The sequence below is a fragment of the Podarcis pityusensis genome (assembly GCF_964106645.2).
Source record: "Podarcis pityusensis genome assembly, chromosome: 3".
Lineage (NCBI taxonomy): Eukaryota > Metazoa > Chordata > Lepidosauria > Squamata > Lacertidae > Podarcis > Podarcis pityusensis.
The window spans coordinates 85,408,963-85,434,852 of NC_138026.1; the positions used below are offsets into that span (position 1 = coordinate 85,408,963).

Sequence of the window (25,890 nt, forward strand, 5' to 3'; positions counted from 1 at the left end):
GCTAAAGAGTCTAGAAAGAAAATTCTAAGAGAAGCAGCTGAATGAATAGGATCTGTTTTGGTTGTGGAAAAGAAGGTGGTTATAATGGGGCTTTGAACACATCTGTACCTCATTTGAAATTATGGATGGTTTTTGTTAGGTGTGGTACACAGTACCGTTTCTACGAACTCCTGTTCAGATATGACTTTTCTGAATAGTGATCAGAGGATAATGGACCACTTAGAAGAGGCTCACAGATTTATCTTTCAGCTGTGCATTGATTTTACATGTAAACGAAAATGCCCTTCATTTATCAATTTGTATGACACTGAACAACCAGTACCATCTGTATCTTTGCGTATGGCAGATGGACATTTGAAGCAACCCTGGAATGTGAGAATACAACTGGTGAGTTACTAATATTTTCTAAAAGCCTTCATAAAGTATAGGGAGAACATCTACCCAAATTCATGACCAAATGATGGCATCTTAAACGGAGGATTTTCTCTTCTCGTTGGCCCCCAGCATCTTTTCATTTTGTATTTTTATGTTGTGAGTTTCCTTGCGATCTTTGGATGAAGGTTGGGATACAAATTGAACAAATAATTAAATAATAAATAACCTGGAATAATCACAAGTGTGGGATTTCTCCTGCTTTTCGCTGAATTTATAGTTCTCTTATTTTCCTCACTGCAAATAAAATAATTCTTTCACACCTATGGGCTACAGATAGTCTTCATTTCTGAAAACCAACATGGATCAATCAGGATGCAGTTCATCCTATAGGAAAAGACGTAAGTTGTTGCCCTTGAAGAGGCTCCAAGTAGCATTTTTCTCAACATAACATGCCCTGCAATGGAGTGGGGGTGTGTGTCTGAAGCTCTGGTTTAGACAACAATTCAAAATTATACTTTTTATTTTATGTCGGTTTCTCAGACTTAATAGCTAAAATCCTGCTGAGCAACAACATTTTATTTTATCTTTCTCGGTAATGTCAGAAAATGTGACCTGATGGTACCGGCGGTGCCTTGGGGCAGCTTGTTTATATGTATGACTGGGAGGGAAAGTGCCTGTAAAACTGCCACCTGCACCTTGTAAAAGTGCCAGCAGCACCTCTTCAGGCAAAAGAGCTCTGGCTAGACAGCGCAAAATCCAAAACCAGCTTTGGGGCCCACCTCCATTCACATCCTTCCCTTGCTAGCGGATGGAGGCTAACAATATGCAGTCATTGTTATGCAGCAGATGAATCTCATTTATTTGTAACCTGTGGCGATTCCTTTTGTTCTCGGCTCAGAAAACTTGCTGGCGAAGTCTGTCGTGGAAAGGGAGGGGGGCAACACAAGCAAGAGTCACTTTCAATTCCCTTTGAAGTCCAATTTGCTGCAGTCTAACTGCGGGAGAATTCACTAGCTGTGCTGCTTATCCTATCTGAAATCAAGGGGGGGACACACAGCACCCTTAATTTCCTCCACCCGCAGCAATGGTACCTAAAATGCAGGGTTCTGGGCTGGCAACAGTCCTGTAGCTGGCCCTTGACGCCTCATAATTGTAAAGCCATTAATAAAAGAATACAAGGGGGAAGGATGAAGGGGCAAACTTCTTTTAGAGCTCAGTCAACCCTTAAGACTCTCTTTCGTATTCCCATGCAGGGCAATAACAGGTGATTTCCACGTCTCTCTCCCCCCCCCCCCCAGGTTATGGAGGCAACACTGATTCTAATGGTTTAGTGAGTGAAAGTACAGAACAAAAAGGTGGTGGTTTCTCTAGATAAATGTATGCTATGAAAAGGAGTCCTGTAGCCTTGAAGTTACAATGTCTGGCCAAGCTTAGCTTGACCCCTTTGAGGAAGAAACTTCCCAGGCGGCTCATTCCCCAGCGAAGTACTCTTACAGCTAGGAAGATCTTTCTAATGTTCAGCTATTAGAGCTGCCTAGGAAGTGCCAGGTTCACAGTTCAATCTCTTAGCCATTACTCTGCACTAGCTTTCCTGGCTTGCTTTCTAAGTCTCTCTCCTGCTTTTCCACTCCCCATCTACGAATCCTTTACTTTCTGTTAACACTCTTCTGGACAAAAAGACATGGAAGGGAATATGATGCATTGGCGGGGGGTGTCTAACCGTTACTGGGCAGAGTAGTATCGTGACTACCATCTATGTCTTAAATAGGATGCCTTAAAAATATATACATGCTGGAATTAGGCTTTTCAACTCTCTGGCTAAATCATTGTCTCATTAAGTCATGCTCAATTTGTTATCTAGTAATGCTCCTAAAATCTTGCTAGCTATCCTAAAGCCTTATGCTATTAATTTATTCCTCAAGGGTCACAGTTCACTGGTAGAAGACATGTTTTGTATACATAAGATCATCCCACAGATAGGGATGCCCAAATATGTCCATTTTGGTTTCTTATATTTCTCTTCTTAATGTAAAGAGACCCAAGGTATTATTGGGCTCAGGCTTGGATTGGCAGGCTGTGACAAACAAGGGGGGGGACAAAGAAGAGGATGAAATTTGTGGGGGGGGGGCTGAGACCAGAGAACAGAGGCGGCAGAAGGCAAGTACTCCCTTCTCCCAGAATCTGCAGCTCTGGATGGAGAGGTGGGAATCTTGCCTTCCCTCTTCTTCCCTCCTGGGGAAGGGACAGCATCAATGGGGTCCAGGGCATCGGACGGGCACAGCCTGGTCATCCAGAACCACTACTAGTAATAGACACATCATCCTTGATGCAGTGCACATGTGCACACTTGACATTTCCTCAAGGCACAGGAGTATCCCAAGGAAGCTTACCTCACCTTTGAAACTTGGCAGGTGAGTGTGTCAATCTATTTAAACAATTCGGTTGCTTCTATGCAGTTCTTAACTCCTTGCCCTGATTTTGGACTCCTTCAAAATGTGCTTCTTCTTCTAGCCCAGCTAGTCATGCTGTTCCCATTTCCTAGTCCAAGTTTTGAGGCTGCTGTGACTCTTCGCCTGTTAAATCAGCCTCAGTAAAGTTCTCTTCCTTAATATCAAGTAAGAGCATCTGTCATCATGGTCTGAGTGACAACCATGACACTCAAAGTCAGTACTCCACACCACTTTGCAAATTGTTTTTGAAAAAGTCCTCATGAAAAGTCACCAGCATTTTTGTGCGAATTTCTCTTAATGTACATGTTTGCATGTAATTTTCCTAATAACAAGTTTTTTCTAAGGCAATTTCCTGTAATATAATGCGCTTTTGTATGTTATTTTCACTATTATGTGAATTTAGAAGTACCCTTATTCCCAGTAGATGCATATAATTTTTTTTACACATAACTTCACTGGAGAAGTAGACACTGCAAAATTCAGAGAAGTGGGAATTTCAAAAGATGAGCATGTTTTGGTTTGTGTATTGTTTCGGAAAGCACGAATTACCGGTAGATATGTTTGCCTTTCATTGTGAACTGAATTTATTTTTCCTCCCTGGCCCCTACTCACAGGTCATAGGCACCATTACAAAATTCATGAGGGCAAAGATTCCGTGAGGACAAAAGGACCTTTCCTGAGTGCAGTCATGTGAAATTGCAGTGGTGGTAGAAGTGGGGGAAGTAGATATTTAAAGACAATTTTTTATGGTGTTTTTACATATACTTCTTAAGAATAATAGCAATGTTCAAGTCAAACAGGATTCTCTCTGTTTCAAATCAAAGGCATGTGTGCCTTTAGAGTTGCACTGCCTATTCTCCATTCTCCAGTCAGACATCCTTGCAAAAGGGACTGAAGGCTCTAACATTAAGAAAGACCTCAATGACAGTGACAGAACCTTTAGTCATACACCAAACATATATACAGCAGCAGCAGGATGGTTGGGCTTTAAAAGCAAAAGTGTTGGACAAGTGGGAAGGAGATGTTGGCCCCAAGTATTATCTCCCTGCAAAGCTTATTTCCCTGCAATCCCCCAGCACTTTCCTCCCAAACAGACTCATTTCCCATACTGGAGTAGAGCTGAAGGAAAAGCAATATCGTGTATGATTTGATCTGTCCCACAGCCCCTTCTGGTGTAACATTTTGTCTCATAAACACACTTTAAAGAAGTCTTATAAGGGCAAACATGTGGAAATGTGAACTTAGAATCAGTTGTAGGAAGATTCCCAATAATCAGTTGTAGGAAGATTCCCCCAATTCACAGTAAAAAATGTAAGTTCCTGCTCAAATATCCCTCCTTCCCTCCTGCCAGCAAAGCCTCTGCTGCTGATCTTAATGGGGGGGACTCATATGCTGACACATTTCCTACTGACATTACCCACTGGAGGTCTCTCACTTACCTGTTGTGTTCGTAAGTTCAAAGGTGATTGACTTGTCAGGAATGCCACAAACATTTCTAACAGACACCTGACATGTGTAACTGGCATAGTCTTGGGGTCGCAGATTTTTCAGCTTCAGGACTTTGGTTTCTCCCTGGATTTGGAGGGAAACAGGAAGAGGAAGGGGAAGAGGGAGGGAAGATTGTCAGACTTTAATATGACCCAGACAGTGTTTCCATCAAAGAATGTTAGGATTGGTTTGTACATGCAAACAGTCCTGTCCAATTTCCTCTATGCCTAAGCGCAACACAGGAGAAGATTATTTTTGAGGCTGAGGGGAGAATTACAGCACACAGAGTGGCAACATTTAACCCTTCCTTCCTTCTTCAGTTCTAAAAACAAACCTCCCAATTTCACCAATGGAAATCCCCCAAACCCTCCCCCCCCACACCGTAACTGCTGGGCCATAAACCTACAAAGTACAGGACACAGTTTGTAGATGTGTGATGCCATAACATTGCTGCAACTTATGCAACTTTGATTCTGGTCAGGGCATGGCCAAGAGGGAAATCACATGGGAATCCTACGTACACTACATTGAGTGCCACAAAAGGAAGATGGGATGGCAATATTATGAATCAATACATCTCCTGCAACTCTCTTTCCCAAAACAATTGATCTTATATGCAGAATATCATTGACAGATGTGTGTCCAGTCTTCCAGGGAAGGAGATTTCACTCTCCAGGCAGCTTATTCCAAATGCTCAGCTGCCCTGTAGTTTAAATATCAGTGCTTCTTGTCCTTTATTCACCAGCTAGGGCAAACAGCTGTTCCTCTCATTTTCCTGGAATGCCTTTGAATATTTGGAAATGGCCAACATATTCTGCCTTTTGAACTTACACTCTAAAAGGTTTCCAAAATGTTTCATTCACATATTTGATAATCCATTACTTCAACAAACCTTGAATATGCAAATAGTAGGAGTGTGCATTAGCTCAGCGTACTTCACAAATTACTAGGTGAACAGGAGTTATTCTCCTGAGGTCTTCGCATTGTATCAGGGATTCCCTTAATGCTCCGAATCATTCTGTGGATTCAGGGGCACCAAAAATGCTGCATTTAAAAACAACCCTATTTTTCTCCCCTGATTAAAGCAACTATTGCATTTTTTTTAAAGTGAAACCAAGCTGATTAGGGAAACACCCTGAGTTCTCTCCAATCACAGTGATTTGGAAGAATGTTGAGGTGAATATTACAAACAGTTTTTTATGTAGATCTGTGTCTTCCCCTAGGCAGTCAGTTGAAACAATTCTCTCCCAGAGAGAATAGGTTGTGTCCCTCAAAATCCCCGGTGTGTGTGTGGCAAAAGCCAACTCCCTACCAATGACCCTTTGGGAAACAGGATCATTGCTGGGGAGGGATAACATTTTCCCCCCACCAGTCTTCACCAGGAAACTATTCTGATCTGGTGGGTAAACCCCCCCCCCCCCACAAACCAGCAGTTTGAGGTGGGTCCACAGGTGAAGCCCAGAACAAAATTGGAATCCTATATATGTGTGCTCCGAAGTAAGTCTAACTGAGTGCAATGGAACTTACAGTGGTGCCTCGCAAGACGAATGCCTCGCAAGACGAAAAACTCGCAAGACGAAAGAGTTTTTTGTTTTTTGAGTTGCTTCGCAAGACAAATTTCCCTATGGGCTTGCTTTGCAAGACGAAAACGTCTTGCAAGTTTGTTTCCTTTTTCTTAAAACCATTATTTCCCAGGGTGCATTGCTTGAAGAGGTGCAGTTGCGACTTGACTTCGAGGAGCAACTCATAGCACGCGGTGTGGTAGCCTTTTTTGAGGTTTTTGAAGACTTTGGTGACTTTTGAATGCTTTTCTGTCATGTTTAGAAACTTAAATTATTGTTCCTTCAATTTTTGAAATGCTCTTTACAGTATGTGTGACTTTAAAGAGCACTTAATAAACTCTTTTTGTACCAAATTTGGCTTTGTTTGGACTTTTTCTGACCATAGGAACGCATTAATTGATTTTCAATGCATTCCTATGGGAAACCGTGCTTCGCAAGACGAAAAATTCGCAAGACGAAAAAACTCGCAGAACGAATTAATTTCGTCTTGCGAGGCACCACTGTATTCCTAGAAAAGCGGATACAGAATTCTAGGATGATTCATTTCGGACATAACAGCTTTAAATAGGGCTGGGGGGAACAGACTTTCCCTTTTGCTTTAAGCAGAAAACTGAATAAGGCTATCTTTTTCTTCATGTCACTTGACAGCTGAGGGACAATAAACTATATTGCTAAGATCCACCTATATCATATGAAATGAATTTCATTAGTCTACAAAATGAGTTCCTTATTTCTTGCCCTTACTCTTCTGCACCACCAATAGAGTCCTTCTTAATAATCTGCACTTAGTGCTATCTTGCCAAAGTTTCCATTTTGATTTTTGGATCATTAAAAAAATACCCCACTAGTTTATGATGATTCTTTCTTTCTTTCTTTCTTTCTTTCTTTCTTTCTTTCTTTCCTCCTGCAATGTATGGTTTTCCATAACTTATCAGTCCTCTTGACCTCCTGTTTCCATTTAGAAGATCTTTCCAGAGGACTTTCCAGACTAACTTTTTGAGGCTGTCATGCCAAGATAGGCATGCAGCATTGAATATGTCAACATTTGGGTCAAGCAGCATACTAATTGGGAGCTCTCAGCAATGTTGCACTGCTTGTGTTAGGTTCCACTTGCCTTTTTGCTTCAAGAAATTCTGTTTTAGAGAATGTCTTTCATGAGACCAATCACATATAAAGCCACTTAGGATAGCTCAGTTGGTAAGAGTATGAGACTTTTAATCTCAGGGTCATTGGACTGAGCCCCACACTAGGCAAAAGATTCCTGCATTGCAGAAGGTTGGACTAGATGTTCTATGATTCTACTACAAATTCACTAGAGCTGACTATACAGCTCAGAACATGATGTTCACATAACAGTATGCAATGGAATGTGTAATATATGAACTGGATGAGTAAAATAAATACCTAGGAGACCAAGACCCCTGTGAAAAACACCTCCCTGGAGAATGGTTGCTAAGCGGCATGAACAATGGCATTTACAGCCTGCCTGTCAACAAGTGATTTATGCAGGGTTCGTATGCGTCCGATTTATTGATCAGTAAACATTGAGTAAATGTGTAGAACCAGGGACTGTAAAGCCCAAACTATTAAGTCTACAATTCACTTTACTCCACTTGTTAATGTAACCAACTGTCTAAGCTTCATTTTAAAGACCCGTATGCAGTCACGAAGCTGAGATGGCAGAAGGCATACAGATGAGTGTGACATTGTGCACACAAACTTTTCTGTCTCATCTTAGCCATACAATAGTATAAACTTAACACAGTGTTTGTATTTCCTAGTTACCTGATCCTATGAAACTGCTGGTTCAGATATGCTCCTGTCATAGGTCATCAAACTTGGCTAGTCAATGGAATGTGATAGTTGCTATCCTATCATACAGTTATTTATACTGTAGTGGTTATGTGAAATAAGGTTTCTAGGACAGGAACTAACCAGAAGATCATCCAGACTTCCTCTTGTTGCAAATAGGATCAATGAATCCATCCTTCTATTCTATGAACTGTTTTGAGCAAGGTAGAGTGTACTATAATTTCTGGAAGCAGAAAGGACTAAGCAGAATTTATTTTTGTAAAAGGTGGTTGAAGCAACAGATTTAATTGTGTACGGTATCCAGATGCCCATTTGTGAGTCGTTGTAAAGAGAAATATGTCCAAACAAGATAACTGTAATTAATAATATGCAAAAAGGTTTGTAGGAATGATACTATACATTCTTGGGGTGTGGCTACAAGAGAAAATACCTGTAAATTGTTGTACTTATTGTATTTTGCACCTTTGAGATTACAAACAAAATGAATACATTATCAAATGCATCAGTGCTCTTTTTCTAGACAAAGGGGTGCCAGAAATCACCATGAACACCTTCCTTGTTCTCTTATAATGGCAATGGCACCCAACAGAACTGAGCCAGAACTGAGTTCCAGCAAGTTCCAGCTGCAAAAGCCCTCGGTATCATGTTGGGCAAGATGGCCACATCTGCTCCATACATTTACATCACAATTATACCACTTTAACAGTCATGATTTCCCCTAAAGAGTCCTGAAAAAAATGTAGTTTTTAAGAGTGGTGAGAGTTTTAGGATACTCCTATTCCCCTCACCAAGCTACAAGTCCCAGAGTTCCTTAGGAAAAGGAATTGACTGTTCAAATATTCTGGGAACTGTAGCTCTGTGAGGGGAATGGGGGTCTCCTAACAACCCTCAACAGCCTTAACAAACTACATTTTCCCGAACTCTTTGGCAGAATCATGACTTATAAAGTGGTAGAATAATGGTTCAAATGCATGGTGAGGATGGGGTTGTCAAGACTTTGCAGGCTTTTGACGTATTTGGTGGTTGTGCAAATATATTAAAAAATTGGTCAGTTATAACTATTTAGAATATAAGTGGGTATAAGGTAACTATGAGCCAATGATTCTTCAGTTGGCAAAACTGGAAGTTTCAGTATGAAGTTTTAAAGCAGAAAAATATTGCCAAAATCAATTTTAATGGGTAAAATATGGAAGAAAAAAATTCTAATTACCATCTGTAAAAGAATGTGAAAGTAATACCTGGCATAGAACAGTGACGTTAAAGAGTTTCTGTTTTAAAATATTTTGGGAAGGATGGATTATGAAAAAAAGAGTCACTGGAACAGTGGGATAAGTTTTGTTCAATATTGGAAGTGCAAAAAAAATAACTATTATGGTATAAGCAAGCAGGTGTTAGAGGCTATATGATAAAGCAGAGAGATTAGTTATTATGAGCCTATTATATTGATTTGTTGGAAGCCACACAGAGTGGCTGGGGCAACTCAGTCAGTTGGGTGGGGTATTATTATTATTATTATTATTATTATTATTATGAGATGAGAGACTGTTGATTGATTCACGTTATAAATGGATTAATCTCTGGTTTCGTTTGTGGTTTTCCTGCTGGTTGTTTTTTGTTCTAACAGCTCCAGGCTGGCACAGCGAAAAGCCCTCTTCTGAGAATGGCTGAGGATCTGGGAGTTCCAGTGCTAGACCTGCTCCACCCCTACCCTGCCCTTTTAACACCCTATTATAGGGGCTTGGGCTGACTAATACTGGCAGGAATCCCACCACTGGTAACTTCACAACTGCCTGAGCTTCCAGTGGCCACAGCAGTGGAAGACCCAACACCATCACTGGCAGAGGGAAACCTCCGTCCAATCCTTACTCTCTCCAGGAACACAGATTGGGGGCTACAGTTGCTCCCTTATACGCAGTTATAACTGTTACATTCTATTTGGCTATGTAAGCTACACCATGGAATGGGAATATGGATTTTATATACGTATGCGCAGTGCTTTTTTGTTGACAGTACAGAGAACCGTCAGCTCTTTTTAAAATTTTGTGTTGGCATCCATGGCACTTTTACAAAGTTATGACTAATGGTACCTCAGGGAGAAAGAAAGAAAGAAAGAAAGAAAGAAAGAAAGAAAGAAAGAAAGAAAGAATTGTGTATGTATGTGTGCATATCTATATCCATACTAATACTTCTTTTTTGTCTATTTGGATGAAAATAGCAATTTAAAAACAAACACACTCTCTCTCCAGCAGCCATGTTACCAAGTCTTCCAAGTCCACAATATGCCTTACGAAGAAACAGATGAAGGGCAGGGAAGTGTTTACAGAGCAAGCAAGCGAGCCAAGTATCAAGTAACAGCCAGAAGATAGCATAGGGGAGAACAACTCCCGGATGTCCCATTTTGAGCATCAGTATAATCCATGCTCAGAGCCACCTAAAAAAACACACCTTTAAAACTTTTTTTAGACCAGTGCAAGTGGAATCACCAAGAAATGAGTGTGCGAAAAGAATAACGGCACATCACTGTCCTTCCAGTTTGTGGTTACTTTAGTAGATTGGCCCACTTCCCCCAGAGGTTTTTTGTTTCTTATTTAATCCAACAACAGAATCATTGCCAAGAGTTTGATGATCCAAACAGAGGAGCTTCACATTATTTATTATTATTTATTGAATTGATATACCGCTCTATACCTGGAGGTCTTCACATGATGAGCTAGTCAGTCTCTGAGCACATTTAAGAACAACCAGCCCTGATATGAAGGTCCCACACTCAACGCACACACACACACACACAAGAAATGATATTATATTTTAATGACTTGTTTTCTTACCAAACACTGCCACGGTCTCTTATTCAGAACACCAGTACTCACCCACAGCATATTTTTTATCTACCAGAATAGATCAACAGAGTTGTCTGCTTAGGGTATCTTCAGATTTCATAGGGCAAATGTGAGAATGGATGTGTGTTATGCACATCTATTTCCCTTGCTTCCTGTGTAGCAACTGCAAAGAACTCGTGCGTGTCCCCTAAGATTCACATCTGAGGCACACATATCTCACTGCAAGGTCTGGTGTAAGCCTTCCCTGTCTGGATACTGTGCTGGAAGTATATTTAAAAAAAAAATCATAGGCATGAATCCATTGTGCATCCATTCTTACTGACATCCAAAGGCATGCAAGTCTCTCTTTCATCTAGCTGCCTGTTTCCTCTGCATGCAAGGAAGGATAGTTTTAATAAGCCATGTACTGGGCTATATTAACTGAGAAGCTGCCTGGGGCACACCAGAAAAATCAAACTCAGCCAGAATCCACACAAGAGTCCAGCCTGAGGTTGGCAGATAGATGTGTGGGATGAAGCTTTCCCAAAAGAACTGCCCTTTCCTTTCTCCCTTCTAGGTTATTTTCCTTGTGCTTCTTACGTCGTTTCCCCGGCAGAAGCTCTGAAATTAACTATAGTAGTGCATACAACGGAAAGGCTGGAGGCACCATTTCCCAGACTGCTTTCGGCAGCACAGCCACAGCTCCCTAAAACTATCCAGGAATTCAGAGGAAGAGAGAACCACTAATAAATGATTTAAGGAAAGAAAGCACACAGGAAATCTCAAGAGTTTTGATCCTTTCTTTGTTGAGCACGAAAGAAACACCACATTCACCCTGCAAACTCTTCTCAAATTGTACTTCCTCACCAGATGTTTCAGCATTTTCAAGCAACGACAAACATTTTTAAAAAGCAAAACAAGCAGTGTATTCATGAAGCACAGGCAACCTAGAAAAAAGAAGCTTACTGCTATATGGTTTCATAGGTCTCATAACATGGTCTGATCACTTGCAAACCAAGTGCTTTTTCAGTCCTCAGCAAGATTTGCCCTTCTTCATGGAGCTCTTAACTTTCCAGGTGGAAATAGGAACTTATCATCATCATTATCATCATCATCACAAGCATTTACACAGAGATAGGTTTCTATCTCCTTCTGAGCTTCTTATCATCCAGTGGGGTAGGGAAGTAAGCCTGCTGTTTTCCCCAGGATGTACCACAATGTCTGTGTTACTCTTTTTTGAGAGAAAAGGTGAAGATGTCAACTGCAAGGGGGAGGCCAGGCCCAAAGGACAGCAGAAGCAGTATACTTTCTTCTGGTATCTCCAAACTTGACCAAAAGTCGCCAGAAGGGAAGCAGCATTTTACAAGCAACAGAAGCCCCACACGTTTCTCTCGGGAAAGGTGGCAGCACCTTCTAAGCACAGAAACACATCTTGGATTTGAGTATTGTATGTGCCAGGATTATTATGCTGTAGACTGACTCTCACACAAAAATATTCAGAGGCATTTCACTCAATCTAAAGGAGAAAATATGTCATTGGGAGGCTTTTCAGTGTTCCCCAAAATTTCCAGTTTCTTGGGAAAATTGTAAACAAGTCCTGGGGGGGGGGGGAGATGAGAGGAACACTACTCCCCCCCCCCCCAGTTTTCATATTTCTAGTCACTATCTCTAGTACACTTTCCCATCTCTACTACACTTTCACCACCCTTCAGATGAAAGAAAAGAACATGGCAAGACCTTTTTCTCTCTGTGGTGTCAACAGTTGTCCGCTGAGGAGGTAGAAGTGGGAGAGAGGCCTGGGAGTATAATAAAACCTCTCCTCCTCTCAGGGGCTCTAGGCTGGTGGCCCAAAGTAAACAGAAGTCTCAACAAGAACACAAAGTGTTGTTGTTTTTTTACAGGTAGAATCCCTCTCACCTGTGTATATAACGGCTCATAGATATCCACTCCGTTATCCTGGCTGTGGGAAAGGGTCTCGGAGCCCCGCCTCCAGATGAAGCGAGCAGGTGGGTTGGAGTTGACTGTGCAGCGAAGGAAGACTGTTTTCTCCTGATAGAAACTGCCGCGTACGTCGCTGATGGTCTGGTGAACAGTGAGGATGGGCTCGTCCAAATCTGCAAGGAAGGGAAGGAGCCGCCAGCAGCTATTAGCGCAGCTTAGGCCAGGATGCACCAAGGTCTGCTGGTCAGCCAGAACTCCAAGAAGAACAGGCAGGACAAGGGAAAGGCCTGTAGAGCCCCACCACAATTCACTCCTCTAACAACAACAGCTGGTAGGCTTCCAGGTGCTCCTACAGAAGATTGTCCTGATAGGTACCTGAAGGCAGGTACATCAGTGACTCATCACTCAACGCTACTGCATTGGGGACGGACGGACAAGGAATAAGTTTAATCATTTACAGTGGTGCCTCGCAAGACGAAATTAATCCGTTCTGCGAGTCTCTTCGTCTTGCGGTTTTTTCGTCTTGCGAAGCATGGCTATTAGCGGCTTAGCGGCTATTAACGGCTTAGCGGCTATTAACGGCTTAGCGGCTTTAAGAAAAAGGAAACAAACTCGCAAGACGTTTTGTCTTGCGAAGCAAGCCCATAGGGAAATTCGTCTTGCGGAACGACTCAAAAACCGGAAAACTCTTTCGTCTAGCGAGTTTTTCATCTTGCGAGGCATTCGTCTTGTGGGGCACCTCTGTATTTGGCAAATATATAGGCTTCTCGTCATCATAACAGATCCCAGGGCAGGTTACAATACAAAAAAATACCACTTAGAGCTTTTATTGCAACCAAGCGGTATATAAATTATATTTTAAATAAATAAATAACAATCCACATAATACTAGAGACAATCCAGTTTACCAGTGGTAAGGAGAAGCACAGTTGACCTGGTAAGAATGGACTAGCCTCCCTTGTCACAGGATACGTGGGATTCTCAAATTAGCGCCCTCCCTAAGGAGGCTTAGGTATCTGCTAGACAACTATGTAGCACCTAAAAATGCTGATTTCAGGAATGGGATAAACTTAAAGAGTGGGCAGGAAGAAGGAGGGAGATACAGAGAAAGAGAAGAATAAACTGCTGAGATGGAGAGTCATTTTAAAGGCAGAAAAGAGGAACGTGATACAATATTGATCATGTAAAATATGAGAAGCAAAACATAAGGAAGCACACAAATTGCCTGCCTTCTGCTCCTCTTTCTTGTTCCCCGTTAAATAGTTCTTTGCCCCACTCATTAAACATATCGGCCAATTTTTAAATTTGGGATTTGAAAGATTCACATATAGGCACAGAACATTTTGCAATGAATGGCATTTTTATTTTTCTGCGCTTAACCTGCCTTCCCTGGAAAAATAAACTTAAGGCAACAACACTTCATTTCTTCCTTAACTGTATCTTCCCATCCCTGCCTGTCCAGTGTCTTCTCTAAAGGGGACAAAGACAACTCCCCGCAGCTCCATGTGGCCAGGTTTGCTCACCTTTTCTCTCTCCGCTGCCATTCCACCAGCACCTCTCTAACTCCCCCACCCCTTCCTCTGATAGTGCCTCCCGTTCAGATTAGGGCTCCTCCTCCTTTTCTCTAGATTGCCTCCTATCTTCCATCTGCATGTGGCAGATTGATCATTAATTAATACAAGACAACCTGGCCCCAGTAAGCTGGAAGGGGGGTGGGACATGCCACACAAACCCCTTAAATAAATTTTGCATTCTGCTTCCTCACTGTTAACAAACCATATGGCAAAAGAAACCTGCAGATGTAGTATTTTTAACTGTGTTCTGATATTTTAAGCACCATACCTACACTTGTGCCAGTTGATAGAATTAAAGTAGCTTGTAGTTCAACTGCAGGTAGATGACCTCCCAATTTCTTTCTTTTTTCTTTCTTTTTTTAAAAAACCTTCTTGCATCCAAAAAGAAGAGTTTAGGAGCAAGATCCTTTCTCCTTGATGTGTTAGTTTTCTACATGCATAAGATTTCTGGGGAAATCATTGCGGGGAAAACATTCAAAATTGCAACCCTGCCCACTTGTACTGTGAAATGGTACCATGCAGGAAGAACTCTACAATGTGATACCACTAAAGGCACTGGTTTGTTTAATGAGCCGCCTCCTTCCAAGGTATCTCCAAGATCAAGCAGGCAGAGAACCAAGGAGCCCTTGAATCAAACACCATCATTCTTACCATCCATCTATGCTACTGCTCCATTTAATGATTTACTAATATGGAGAGACAAGGCTAAATCAGATTAATGAAACTTGTCATCATGTTTCATATGCTGCTTCTCCCAGACAGTTGGAAACGCCGATGGGGGAAGGGGATAGCCATTGAACTCAGTTGGTGGATCCCAGTCTTACACTGATGTGGACCAAAATCAGTCCCTTTGTTTTAAAGTGAAGGATCTACGAAATTAATCTAGTTAGAAAAAATTGCTTGCATTCTGGAGTTTGGTTCCTACGGAGCCCATTAAAGCAGAGCCTGCTTTCCTTTCCCCCCGCCCCTACATTTCCACCAAGTTCATTTATGCTACTGGGTTTCAAAGAAATTGATTTAGATATATACAAGCCTGGAAAATCTGGTTTCAAGGGGAGAGATGACTTTCTGCTAAAAGCAGACATTTCCCATCAAGACACTTGGACCAGGCCATTTGCATATTTTAATGAGGCGCGTGTTTTGAAGAGACAGTGTTTGTAATGGAGGCTGAGATTCGTTAGCCTGATAATATGGGTCTGCAGTTCAGACACACGGATGGAGTTGTTAGCTGGGTGGCAACAGAGACAAAGAGAGAGAGGAGAGACACAAAGAGATGTACTGCCAGATTAAAGCCCCTTCTGAAACACTTGGTTAGGAGATTTGGCCGATGTGTGCTAACCCTCCGCACTGCCCCAGTTCCTTATTCTGTGTCAAACCCTTTAATATCACTCTCCTATTTTCGTTCTAAGTGCCAAGGCTCCCTCTTCCCTCTACAAATCTTTTTGTGAGAACCTGTTGTGACCCCAGATAGAGGTGGCAGACTCATTTGGAAAGATGATTAAATTCCCCAGAATGGTTATGGCTCAGAGCTACACATTCCCTACAATGTGCAGAGGGACTCTCATTTATATTAATGGGAGAACGAGACCTTTGTGTGGTAGCTAAACTTTCAGTTATTTTATTTTCCCCGTGCCTTGAGATCATATCCACCATTCAAGTGAGAAAATATGCTTCCCATTGGACTCATCACTATTTCTGTCCCTGAGCAGCCTCTGCATTTTGCTCTTTCTATTCCCTTCCTTGCTGCATTTCCTACTCGGATGGGGCTTCGGGGCCTGCCCTCTTCCTTGTTCCATGAGCTAAAATATAAAAATAAGAATCAGTGACAATGAAACAGCTGAAATAGCATTACTGGGCTTCAAGAGATGATAACGCAAATTGGGCTACAGTATAACTCACCTGATGTAAATCTCAATTATCTCCAGGCCTGATTCCCTCATTCATTTTTTGACATGATAAAGTAGCTATAACAAGGTGACTTTTCCTTCCCAATTTTGCCAGGGAAGCTTTTCTCCCAAATGCTCCTTAGTGTGGCGAGTCCTCATCTTTATCCTCTGCTGGAAAATCTGAATTCTCTATCAGTCTCCAGGATGTGAAAACTATCATCTCTGGCCATGCTGGGGAGCATTCAGGAAAGACCTTGCTGTGCCAAAGTGGCAGAGGAAAGTACAGCTGTAGTGGCTCAATCGTGTCAAAAATAAACGTAAGAACTGAGCACGAATCTCCCATTTATCCAAATTCACGTCTTTGTGATTCAATGGGCTGGTTTGAAATTAAGAGGGCTTTGTGGGCTCTATCCTTGGATAAAGCAGTTAACATTTCCTATGATGATGTAATGGTGGGCCAAACATTTTTTGTTGGGGGGGGGATCTTGCCTTGTGCACTGATGGGTTTGTAACAAAAATGCCCCTGAAAGGGCAGGAGAACTCCAATTTGCCTGAGTCAACAATGCTCTTGCCAGCATCAAGCAATGATAGAGCTCTGGGAGTGGAGCTGTTTCAGTGAAATGTAGGGAGGGAGGTGGCTACATGGTATCAGGAGAATCTGACAGCCACATGAACAGAGCTGCAAGTGGCATGGTGGGATTAGTGTGGGTGGGGATGACATCATACTAAAGATGGGCCAAAAACCACTCCCCACTTTCTTGGCTCCTTTCATCTTCCATTAAATTGGAGAGTGATCTCCTATAGTAGGAGAACTGAAAATCCCACCATAATTTCCTGTTCTTCAACTTGTCTGTAGGAAGATGCTTGGAGCCCCAGGAAGTTTGTGTGCACCCTGAAATCTGGCACCACAAACTCTTCTTGCTTCTCTGCAAGACTCCATTCCACTCCAGCTAAGCCTCGACATCTCCCTACAATAGGTAGAATAATCCAAAGGCTCAAATCTTAGCAAAGATAAGAAATATTACTAACAACTAAGGTTTGCATAGCGCTTTTGAGAGTTCAAGGCACTTTACAACAGCCCCTGCTAAAATGGCCTATCTAGTAGAATAAAGATTTCATCTAAGCTATGTTACAAATTAATTCAACTCACGGGTTGGTGACTTGCCAATTGATACAACCATGTGGGATGTTTCAATACCAACATAACTTTTAAATGTCCCTTCCTTCCATCTGGCTTCCCTTTTTCTTTCTCCCAACATGGAAAGGCTCCAAGCAGCAGCTTCCCTGATTAATGCTGATAACTGGGGACTTTGTGCTAGTGACAGCAGTTTCCTACATCCCCAGCACACCTGCCTGGCTGGCATTAATTGAAACACAGCAGCAGGCCGCCTGGCTTTCTCCTGCAGGGATTTATGGGAAGCTTTGAAAACAGATCTGGGTGGGGAAATGGCAACACATGACCTAATGCTCTCCTGCAAAATGAGAGCTGCTTTGGAATTCAGTCTACAAACAACTTTGGCTCTTCTGGAAGGGCACCATCTTCAGAACGAGGATGGTCAACAAGCAAGACGATGCTCACGGCTGGTGCCATTGCTATTACTTCAGTGGAGCCACCTTAGGAATCTGTGGCCTGTTGTCTACTTGTGTTTTAGTCTTTCTTTGCACCTGAGGCCTAATTTGTACTTTCAGAAACAACAGGCAACCGAAACGCAGACATCCTTTGAAACCTGAACTTCTCTGAATTTTCCAGCGCAGTTCTCTAGCCAAGCAACGTGTACAAAACTGCATATACTTGGCTAAAGTGTGCATACAAATGCATGTGAAAATCACATGCAACAATGCATTGGATTATAGAGCATATGTTTGCCAAAAATGTTTATATTAGGAGAAAATTTCAATAAAATACTGATGAACTTTCAGGAGGACTTGCAAAAACAATTACAGTGGTGCCCCGCAAGACGAATGCCTCGCAAGACGAAAAACCCGCTAGACGAAAGGGTTTTCCGTTTTTCGATGCACTTCGCAAGACGAATTTCCCTATGGGCTTGCTTCGCAAGACGAAAACGTCTTGCAAAGTCTTGCGATTTTTTTCGCTCCCCCCCCTTTTTCTAAGCCGCTAATAGCCTTTTAGCCGCTAAACCGCTAATAGCGCTAATCCGCTAATAGGGTTGCTTCGCAAGACGAAAAAACCGCTAGACGAAGAGACTCGCGGAACGGATTATTTTCGTCTTGCGAGGCACCACTGTAATGGACTGAGGTGGAAATGTGGAGAACCAAACTTAAACTGAAAGAAACTGAAACGGACAGATTTGGCCATGTCAAAGTGAGAGACACACGCTACTGTCATCTCAATTCTGGCTAAACAGAATTGATGCCCAGCGTCTATCTCCAGGATCAGGGGCACCATGAGTCTGAATACCAATTGCTGGGGAACAACAGTGGGTAAAGGCTCATGTCCTACTTGTGAGTTTGCTAAAGGCATCTGGTGGGTCACTGGGGGAAACAGGATGCTGGAAAAGACAGGTCTTCAGTATGATCCCACACTCATCTTATATTCTCATCTGCTGGCAGTGGGATCATGTTCTACAAGGTAATCTGCAGGGTCCTTCTCCAGGTCAACAGTATAAAAATGGATCTCTGTGCTTTTGTGCTACATTGGTGGTTCAGAAGACACCGTATGTTAGCCTTGCGTCTAGCCACTAACAGCTGAAAATCTACAATCAAGAGTTACACGCTAATGGCAGGAGGGAAAGACATTGTGCCAAACAGTTGAACATGCAGTTAAAGGTCATCTATGTAAAGGATTAACTGGGATCTTCCCAGTCCTCCCATTCATGCATCTATGAAGCACTCATAAAATACAGGCTCTTCTGCAGGGCAGGAAAAGAAAAAGTAGTAGAAAGGAGGCAGCATATTACCAAGTCCATCTGCGGAGTAGATGTTAGTATCAGAAAGCCCTTGGCCACCCAATTTACCCCATAGCTCTAAAGGTCAGAGATGCATGAAGAACAGCAGGAGTCTGCATCAGCTTAGATCCAAACAGCATCCTAGAAGCAAAGGGAAACCCCACAAGGATAAAGCCCCACTTTAGTTCTCAACTAAAGTGCCTGGCATGAGTTATCAAGTTCAGATAAGCGAGGAGAAGCACAGAGGAGAGGAGGGGAGAGCCTAACCTTTCTAAGAGAAGCTCATGAATTTCCAAGAAGGACCACAGCTGGCGTCTATTGGGATTCTGTCACCCCATCTATGGGGGAAACAACAGCAAAATGGATCACTTGAATGTTGGAGACACATCTGTTTTGAAACGTCATGATCAGGGCTAATGAAAGCAAGCCCTGCCGTAGGACAGCAAAGATTCTGGAAGAGGAGGGCAGATAAACAACTCTGAATGGGGTCCTACTTGCTACCAGTGGGACCCCATGAGAAACTCACCGAATCAAATTTGGGTGTGTACAGTGCAGCTGATTTGAGTGCTGGATAAGACAAAGCTGTAGGCAGCCTGAGAAAGCTCCATCAGACTTTGATGCCTGTCCATAAATCCTAGAGTTAGAGACTAGGGTGATGGCATATCAGCAGGCTCCAGGAATTCTCTTTGGTACAAGATTCGGGTGTGTGTGATATGTGCGCTTGTTTGGGCCCTGAGTGAGAACTGGAGTGGACCAAGTAAGAGCTGGGAGGTGTTGAGTAGAGAAGTATCTACCAATATATAAATACCGATATAAACTCTGAATGATATTGAGGGTTTTAATTGCTTGTTTTTGTAACACTTGTTAGTTTGCCACCCATCATTTATAGATTTTTTTAATAGATTTAGCAGTATAGAACTTGCCTAAATGAAATAAATAGGGCTCAGGTGGACTTCTAGGAGGGGCAGGGGGAAGTGGATTTTGAAGTGAAATGTGGGATTTTAAATAATTTTCCTATCTAACATATTTTGAAACCTAGCAAGTTACAACATTGTTTTTCAAAAGCTGCTCTGAGTCTGATTGGCTGGGAGGAGGCAGCAGTGGCTTTAGAGCCCTATAAAACTCCCCTCCCAGGCTGCTGTGATTGCCACTTGGTACCTACAAAAGGAAGCAATAAGTATTTGTAGACCAAATAAAAGTATTGCATCCCATGCAGATGGGATCAATCACCACTAAAAGCATGTGAGGAGACTATACCAAACATCCCCTCAAAGCATCAACTTGAAGGGATATAAAAATGGGGAGGGGAGGGTGTGTTGAATAACAAGTCTGAAATATGAGGCACCCAAGCTAAGAAGCCAGAGGCTTTGAAAATATCAGGATGGAGGGTCCTTTTAAATTAAAGGGATAGTGAGCTTCCTTCTTATTGTAGTCTTACATTTATTATGTTATTTATTTGTCACATTTGTGTGACTATGTGAGTTGAGGGTGATAAACATGTGAAGTGGGTTAGGCTGAAACTGGGCAATACAAGATTATTGTTTTTTTAATCATGGTGACTTCATACAGTGATTAGGCTGGCATACGGTGTCCTGTTTCAGGCATAATGCTAAACCATGGTTTAGCACCACATGAATGAGCCAAACCAAGCGTCAGGTGCATATACTCTCCATCATACAGCCATGAGGAAGGGATCTGAAGCATCCAATCACTGGTTTAAGTTAAGCATTGCATCTGAACTCAGGAACATTGGGTAGTTTAAACAGTTAAGTACACCCATGTAGGACAGGATCATAAACTATGGTTTGATCTTTGCTTCATTCAATAAAACATAGTTTAAACTAATGAGGGTTCCTCCATTCAGACATAAGCTGGTTAATCTTTTCCTTGTGCTCATGAAGGGATTGGATGGAAGAATATGAGCCTGAGGTTCACTTCTCTTAATTCATGTCACATCAAACCATGGTTTACCATTCTTCAAGGACACCCAAACCTACCTGATCCAAGTCCAGCACTCCACTCAAGACACCATTCTCTTTCTCATTCATATAGCCATTCATGAATAATTTAGTCCCCAGTTAACCACATTAAAAAAAATTGTCTGGTATTCCAAGATCAGCACCTTCAGGTAAGTGAGTGTGGCAGTAGCAGTGCCTGTCCCTTTGCCTCTGAGGTATGAGGATGCTTCTAGGTCAATGCAGAATTTCACTAGCCAAGCGATCAGATACCGGCACGCAGTAGAACTGTGGGAAGCTTTGGATGGCCACAAAATGACTTACACTGCACATCTACTCGAATGGACTTGATGGCAGGGACCCCAACCCCATTCTCTGCTTTACAATAATAGCGACCCCCCTGCAGCCTCTGGATCTTCTCAATCCGAAGGGTCTCATTAAACACCGATGTCTCTTGGAATTTGTCCGAGGCGCTGCCAGCAGTTTTGGTCCACCTCACCTAAAAGAGGGAATGAGAAAGACAGAGAAAGAGAGAAAGCACAGACAAACTTAGCATTGGGGCCTAACACAGCAGATCATTACCAGCTCTCACAGCTTGTGCTTGCTATCTATCTATCTATCTATCTATCCATCCATCTATCTATCATCTATCCAAAATATGTGCCTGCTTTGACCCAGCCACCACAAGAAAACAAAATGCTCAGCAGAGGGTCTTTCAAACTAAAACTCATCTCTTTAAAACTTTACAGCAGCTCTGAATGCAGTTTATTTCCCATCTGTTAGTGCTCTAACTGAAGCTTGAGCAAATCTTTTTCATATGCAGTTTACTGGTGGAACGCTCTGCTACAAGAGACTAGGGCCCTGCGGGATTTGACATCTTTCTGCAGGGCCTGCATGATGGAGCTGTTCCGCCATGCCTTTGGTTGGGGCCCAGTCTGACCCCCCTCCTTCTATAAGATCCTTTATGTAAGTGGCCTGCATGTAAGTGGCCTCCCTAACTCTTCCCACTGGCCCATATAAGACTAACACAAAAAGTTGGCCCTAGTGAGCACTTAATGTCCCCAACACCTATAGTCATAATTCGTGGGTTGCCATCTGATTTTATTTTGATCTTAATCTGATTTTAAGCTGTATTTTATTTTATTGTTTGACTTTATGTTTTTAACGTATTATATGTTTTGATGTTAGCCGTCCTGAGCCCGGTCCTGGCCAGGGAGGGCGGGGTATAAATAAAATAATAATAATAATAATAATAATAATAATAATAATAATAATAATTATTCTGCTGGTGAGAAGCTGAATCACATGGCTTCCTGGACATATAAAGGACCATGGCTTGTATGAAGCGCTGTAGCTCAGTGACAAAGCATAACCTTTGCAAGCAGAAGGCCCCAGGTTCAATCCTGAACATCTTCTGGCAGGGCTGCGCAAGACTCTAGTCTGTCTAAAATGCTTAAAAGCCACTGCCAAAGTAGACAGAACTGAGATAGATGGATCAATTGTCTGACTCAGCATAAGGTAGCTTACTATGTTCTGAGCAGGTAGTTTAGCCAACAATAGCCATACCTTCACCCCAGATACCTGCGGGCTTCCCCAGCAAGGTTATGGCTAGTGTGAACTATGTGAGAAGGCTAGATAAATTCAACTAGCCACACAGCTGTGCGAACAATGCTTTGGGTTCCTTGTGGAGACCATGCCACCCAGGCTGGTATATGAACCAAGCCAGGAAGGTGAGGGGGAAAGAAGTAGGTGGGAAGACTCAGGAAAACAATACTGTAACATCATGTATTTCCACAAAAATACGTAACCCAAAATATTTGGGAAATTCTGGAAGAAAACATTGCAAACATTTGTGTGTGAGAGTGGAGGGGGAAGCCATTCCTACCTCAGGCTATAATTGCTTATCACTTGTTCTTTCTTAGTAGAATAACACTGAGAGCTAGGGCACAATTATCCCCATTTTGCAGAGGATGAAGCAAAGATCAAACATAGTGATTTGCTAAGGGCCACGCGAAGCCTAAGAAGGGCGGTGGAGAACTGAGCGTGTGTTCATACTGTATACTACAAAGGAGAACAACAATATCAATAGCACCTCACTGTCCTGACTTTAATCCGACTCCCCTCCTTGCCTACAGACCTATGTACTAGGGAAATTCAGCTTGCAGATGATGGGGTTCTATGGCCTTTGCCCAGCACCCCACATTGTTCAGTGTTTCTCTGCTAATGGCTGCCCATGAGGGATTTATTTAGCCTTTGTCCTCTCATTAGAGGCCTGAAGCCTCTCAAAGTGCATTCTGTTTGCTTGGCTGCTTCAGTCAGTTCTTTAATCTTTCCTCAGCTTTTTTCATTTCAGCCTCATTTATTTAGTTTGACCACATTTTGGAGCTTTAATGACTAACTGAGAAAAGAGAAAGGAGAGGATAAAACAAAGGTTAAGAAAAAGAAAGCTTTGATTGGGAAATGCAGGGGGTGTCAACAGAGAGAGTGAATGAGGGGAAGGGGCGGCTGTTCCATTCACAGTGGTCATTGACCATTTGCTTATGTTAATTCATTTAAATGTATGCAGATTTTAAAATTGCCGGCTGGCCTATGTGGAGGAAACCAGATGAGTAAAGTGACAGAGGTGTATGGGGGGAGGCGGGGAATAAAAGAGAGTAGAAGACAGGAATTGGTGGCAAACATGCTCATGTTCAAAAATTCAAAAGTCAAGTGTGTAAATCATTCTTTTACGGACATGCCAAGTTGTTTATTTATACGTTAAGCATCCCACATTCTGCAATACCCAGATTCCTCCTGAATCTTCAGTTTCTCTCTGCTCTTCTATAATAAATGGAATTGTTAATATTTCTAAGCTCTCTGCCTTGATGGTATCTAGGTCTGGTAAACCATGCTCTAAGCAGAATGTAGGTGTTAACTCTGCATAGCTGTGATTCTCATGTAATCTTTATAATCCTTATTTATGTCTACAGAAAGAAAATAGTCTGTATAATCACCCATATTTGTTACTATAGATCAACTACCCTCTGCAATGGCTATAGCTAAGGATTGATTCACACGGTGAAATCTTTCAAGCACCACTTTCTTCAGTATGAGCTTCCCATGCACTCAGGCTAAAGTCATCTGGTGCTGTTGTCTTTTGAAGCTGCATTTGTGGTTACAAGGAACAAGGCTTTCTCTGTAGTGGTGTTTCCCCAGGAAGGTCCATTTGTACTTCAAAATGATTTCTACCTTCCCTCCCCGCCTCCACAGTGGGATTATAAACTACCTTTTGAGTCTGTTTTGAGTCTAATGCAAACAGGTGGGATTCTAATCTTTTATCATTTTTGTGACAACATAACATGGAGAGGATATTAATCCCAGATTAGTAAGGAATCAGAAAGACACATCTTAAGAACACCATACAGGGCTGGTCCAAGACATTTTGCTGCCTGAGATGAAGTACATTCCACATTAAATGCTGGAGATAGAGCAGCTTTCTCCATAATGCTTGAGGGCAGCAGGCTAGCTTAGGGGGTGCAGGTCAGGCCATGTGCCACAGCACTGCTTCTTTCCTCACTTTGCCTAATAGTAGGGCCGTTCCTGAGGGAAATGGGTGCTTGCCCAGTGAATAGCTCTCCCAGCTTGAATTCTTTTAACTAGTTTGCCCTCTTAGGTGCATTGTGTCTTACATCCTATTTTGCAAATAGCTACTTGCTTGTGAATCCACAGAGAAGATGACTGGCAGTCACAGTGATTCAGCTTCTGTGACTAGTAAGGCTATGCAAGAGCAGGAGGGAAGTGCCGTGTTTTCTTCTGCTCTTAATGTACCTTCCTCCCTGGAGGCCCCTATCCAATTCATGTCAGATTCTCCTGGGTCCATTTAGGCAGTCACTGGCTGGCTTTTAGTGATGGTGTCCCTAGGATGAGAGTCTTGTCTGCACACATCATTGTCTACTATGTTGGGAGCGTCTCTCACCCTCGTATTGTGGGACTCCAGTAAAGGTCAGTAGCGCTTCAAAATCATATCCCTCTGGGAAATGAGTTGACTTAGCATGGTCAAGTATCTGAGTCGGCAATCTCCAAATACAAATGGGCAGAGGTGGGCTCAGTATTTCTGCAAAAGGGAATGCTTGAACTGAAGATGGAACACTACAGTATCCAGCTGTGGAAGCAGAACAATGATTTCTGCAAAGCATTTCATTAATCAGGAGCTCAGGCTATTTCTGAGCTCCTCACACGCTGATGTTCTATAGCAAGCACTAAGAATAGACACATCCGATAAGGAACCTCTACATGGGAGCAGCTGTTTGCATATAGGGGCTGCACAACATCGGGACACCTAGTTGTGTGCACCCCGATCATGGGGAGACCTTTCACACCACATCTGTAGGGTGGTGTCCTTTTCAGGTGTCCTTATCAGAGGCAGGGCTAGCCCAGGGCCATGGTGTTGAAGGTTAAGAATACAGGGGCACCTGAAGGAGCGTCTCCATCCTCATTGTTCAGCCTGGACATTGAGGTCCAGCTCCAAAGGCCTTCTGGTGAGAAGTGAGGTTACACTAACATAGAGGGGAATTCCTGGCATTTGGCAAAACAGCAGATAAAGAGTGAAAGCGATGGAGGCGGCAAAAGGGACAGAAAGGTTACCTGTGGCCGTGGGTGCCCCGTAACCAAACACTGCAGAACAAGGGTGTCACCCTCCCGAATCGTGTACACTCGTTCACTGATGTTATCTTCTTTTACAACACATGCTTGCCCAGCATGGATGATTTGGGCCTGAGCAGGAGCTATAAAGAAAAAGAAAGAATTAGGGATGCTAATATCCAGTGCAACCCATGCCCACTCAATTAAGTTCTATTGATGCATTACTAACACATGTGGCATATCCATGTTGATGTGGAGCAGGGCTATACTTTCAGCCCCTAACCCCAACAGCCAGGTCTTCTTTCTGTAGCACCTGTGGCTATATGGACTTCTCTGCAAACATGGGAGCCCATACTCATGGTTATGGGCTCTGTGCAATTGGAAAACTAACACAACCATGTATCCTCATCATGCAGAGCTCCCACTTGTGAGTAGGTGTTCATGTTGAACTACTCAGCAAATGGATGAGCATTCTGCTGTTGGAGCATTTAACTTTAGTGAG

General features: G+C 42.6%; 1 protein-coding gene across 5 annotated transcripts in view; it reads right to left on the reverse strand.

The window, feature by feature from the left end:
* The window catches only part of MDGA1 (MAM domain containing glycosylphosphatidylinositol anchor 1), a 254,707-nt gene that overhangs the window by 142,266 nt on the left and 86,551 nt on the right, over positions 1 to 25,890 (reverse strand). For all 5 annotated transcript variants that reach the window (XM_081000125.1, XM_081000124.1, XM_081000126.1 and 2 more), the window contains exons 2-5: positions 25,392 to 25,531; positions 21,093 to 21,267; positions 12,424 to 12,620; positions 4,265 to 4,397 (exon numbers count right to left, since the gene is read on the reverse strand). In XM_081000125.1, the coding sequence (XP_080856251.1) occupies positions 4,265 to 4,397; positions 12,424 to 12,620; positions 21,093 to 21,267; positions 25,392 to 25,531 (645 nt within the window). The remainder of the gene's footprint in view (positions 1 to 4,264; positions 4,398 to 12,423; positions 12,621 to 21,092; positions 21,268 to 25,391; positions 25,532 to 25,890) is intronic.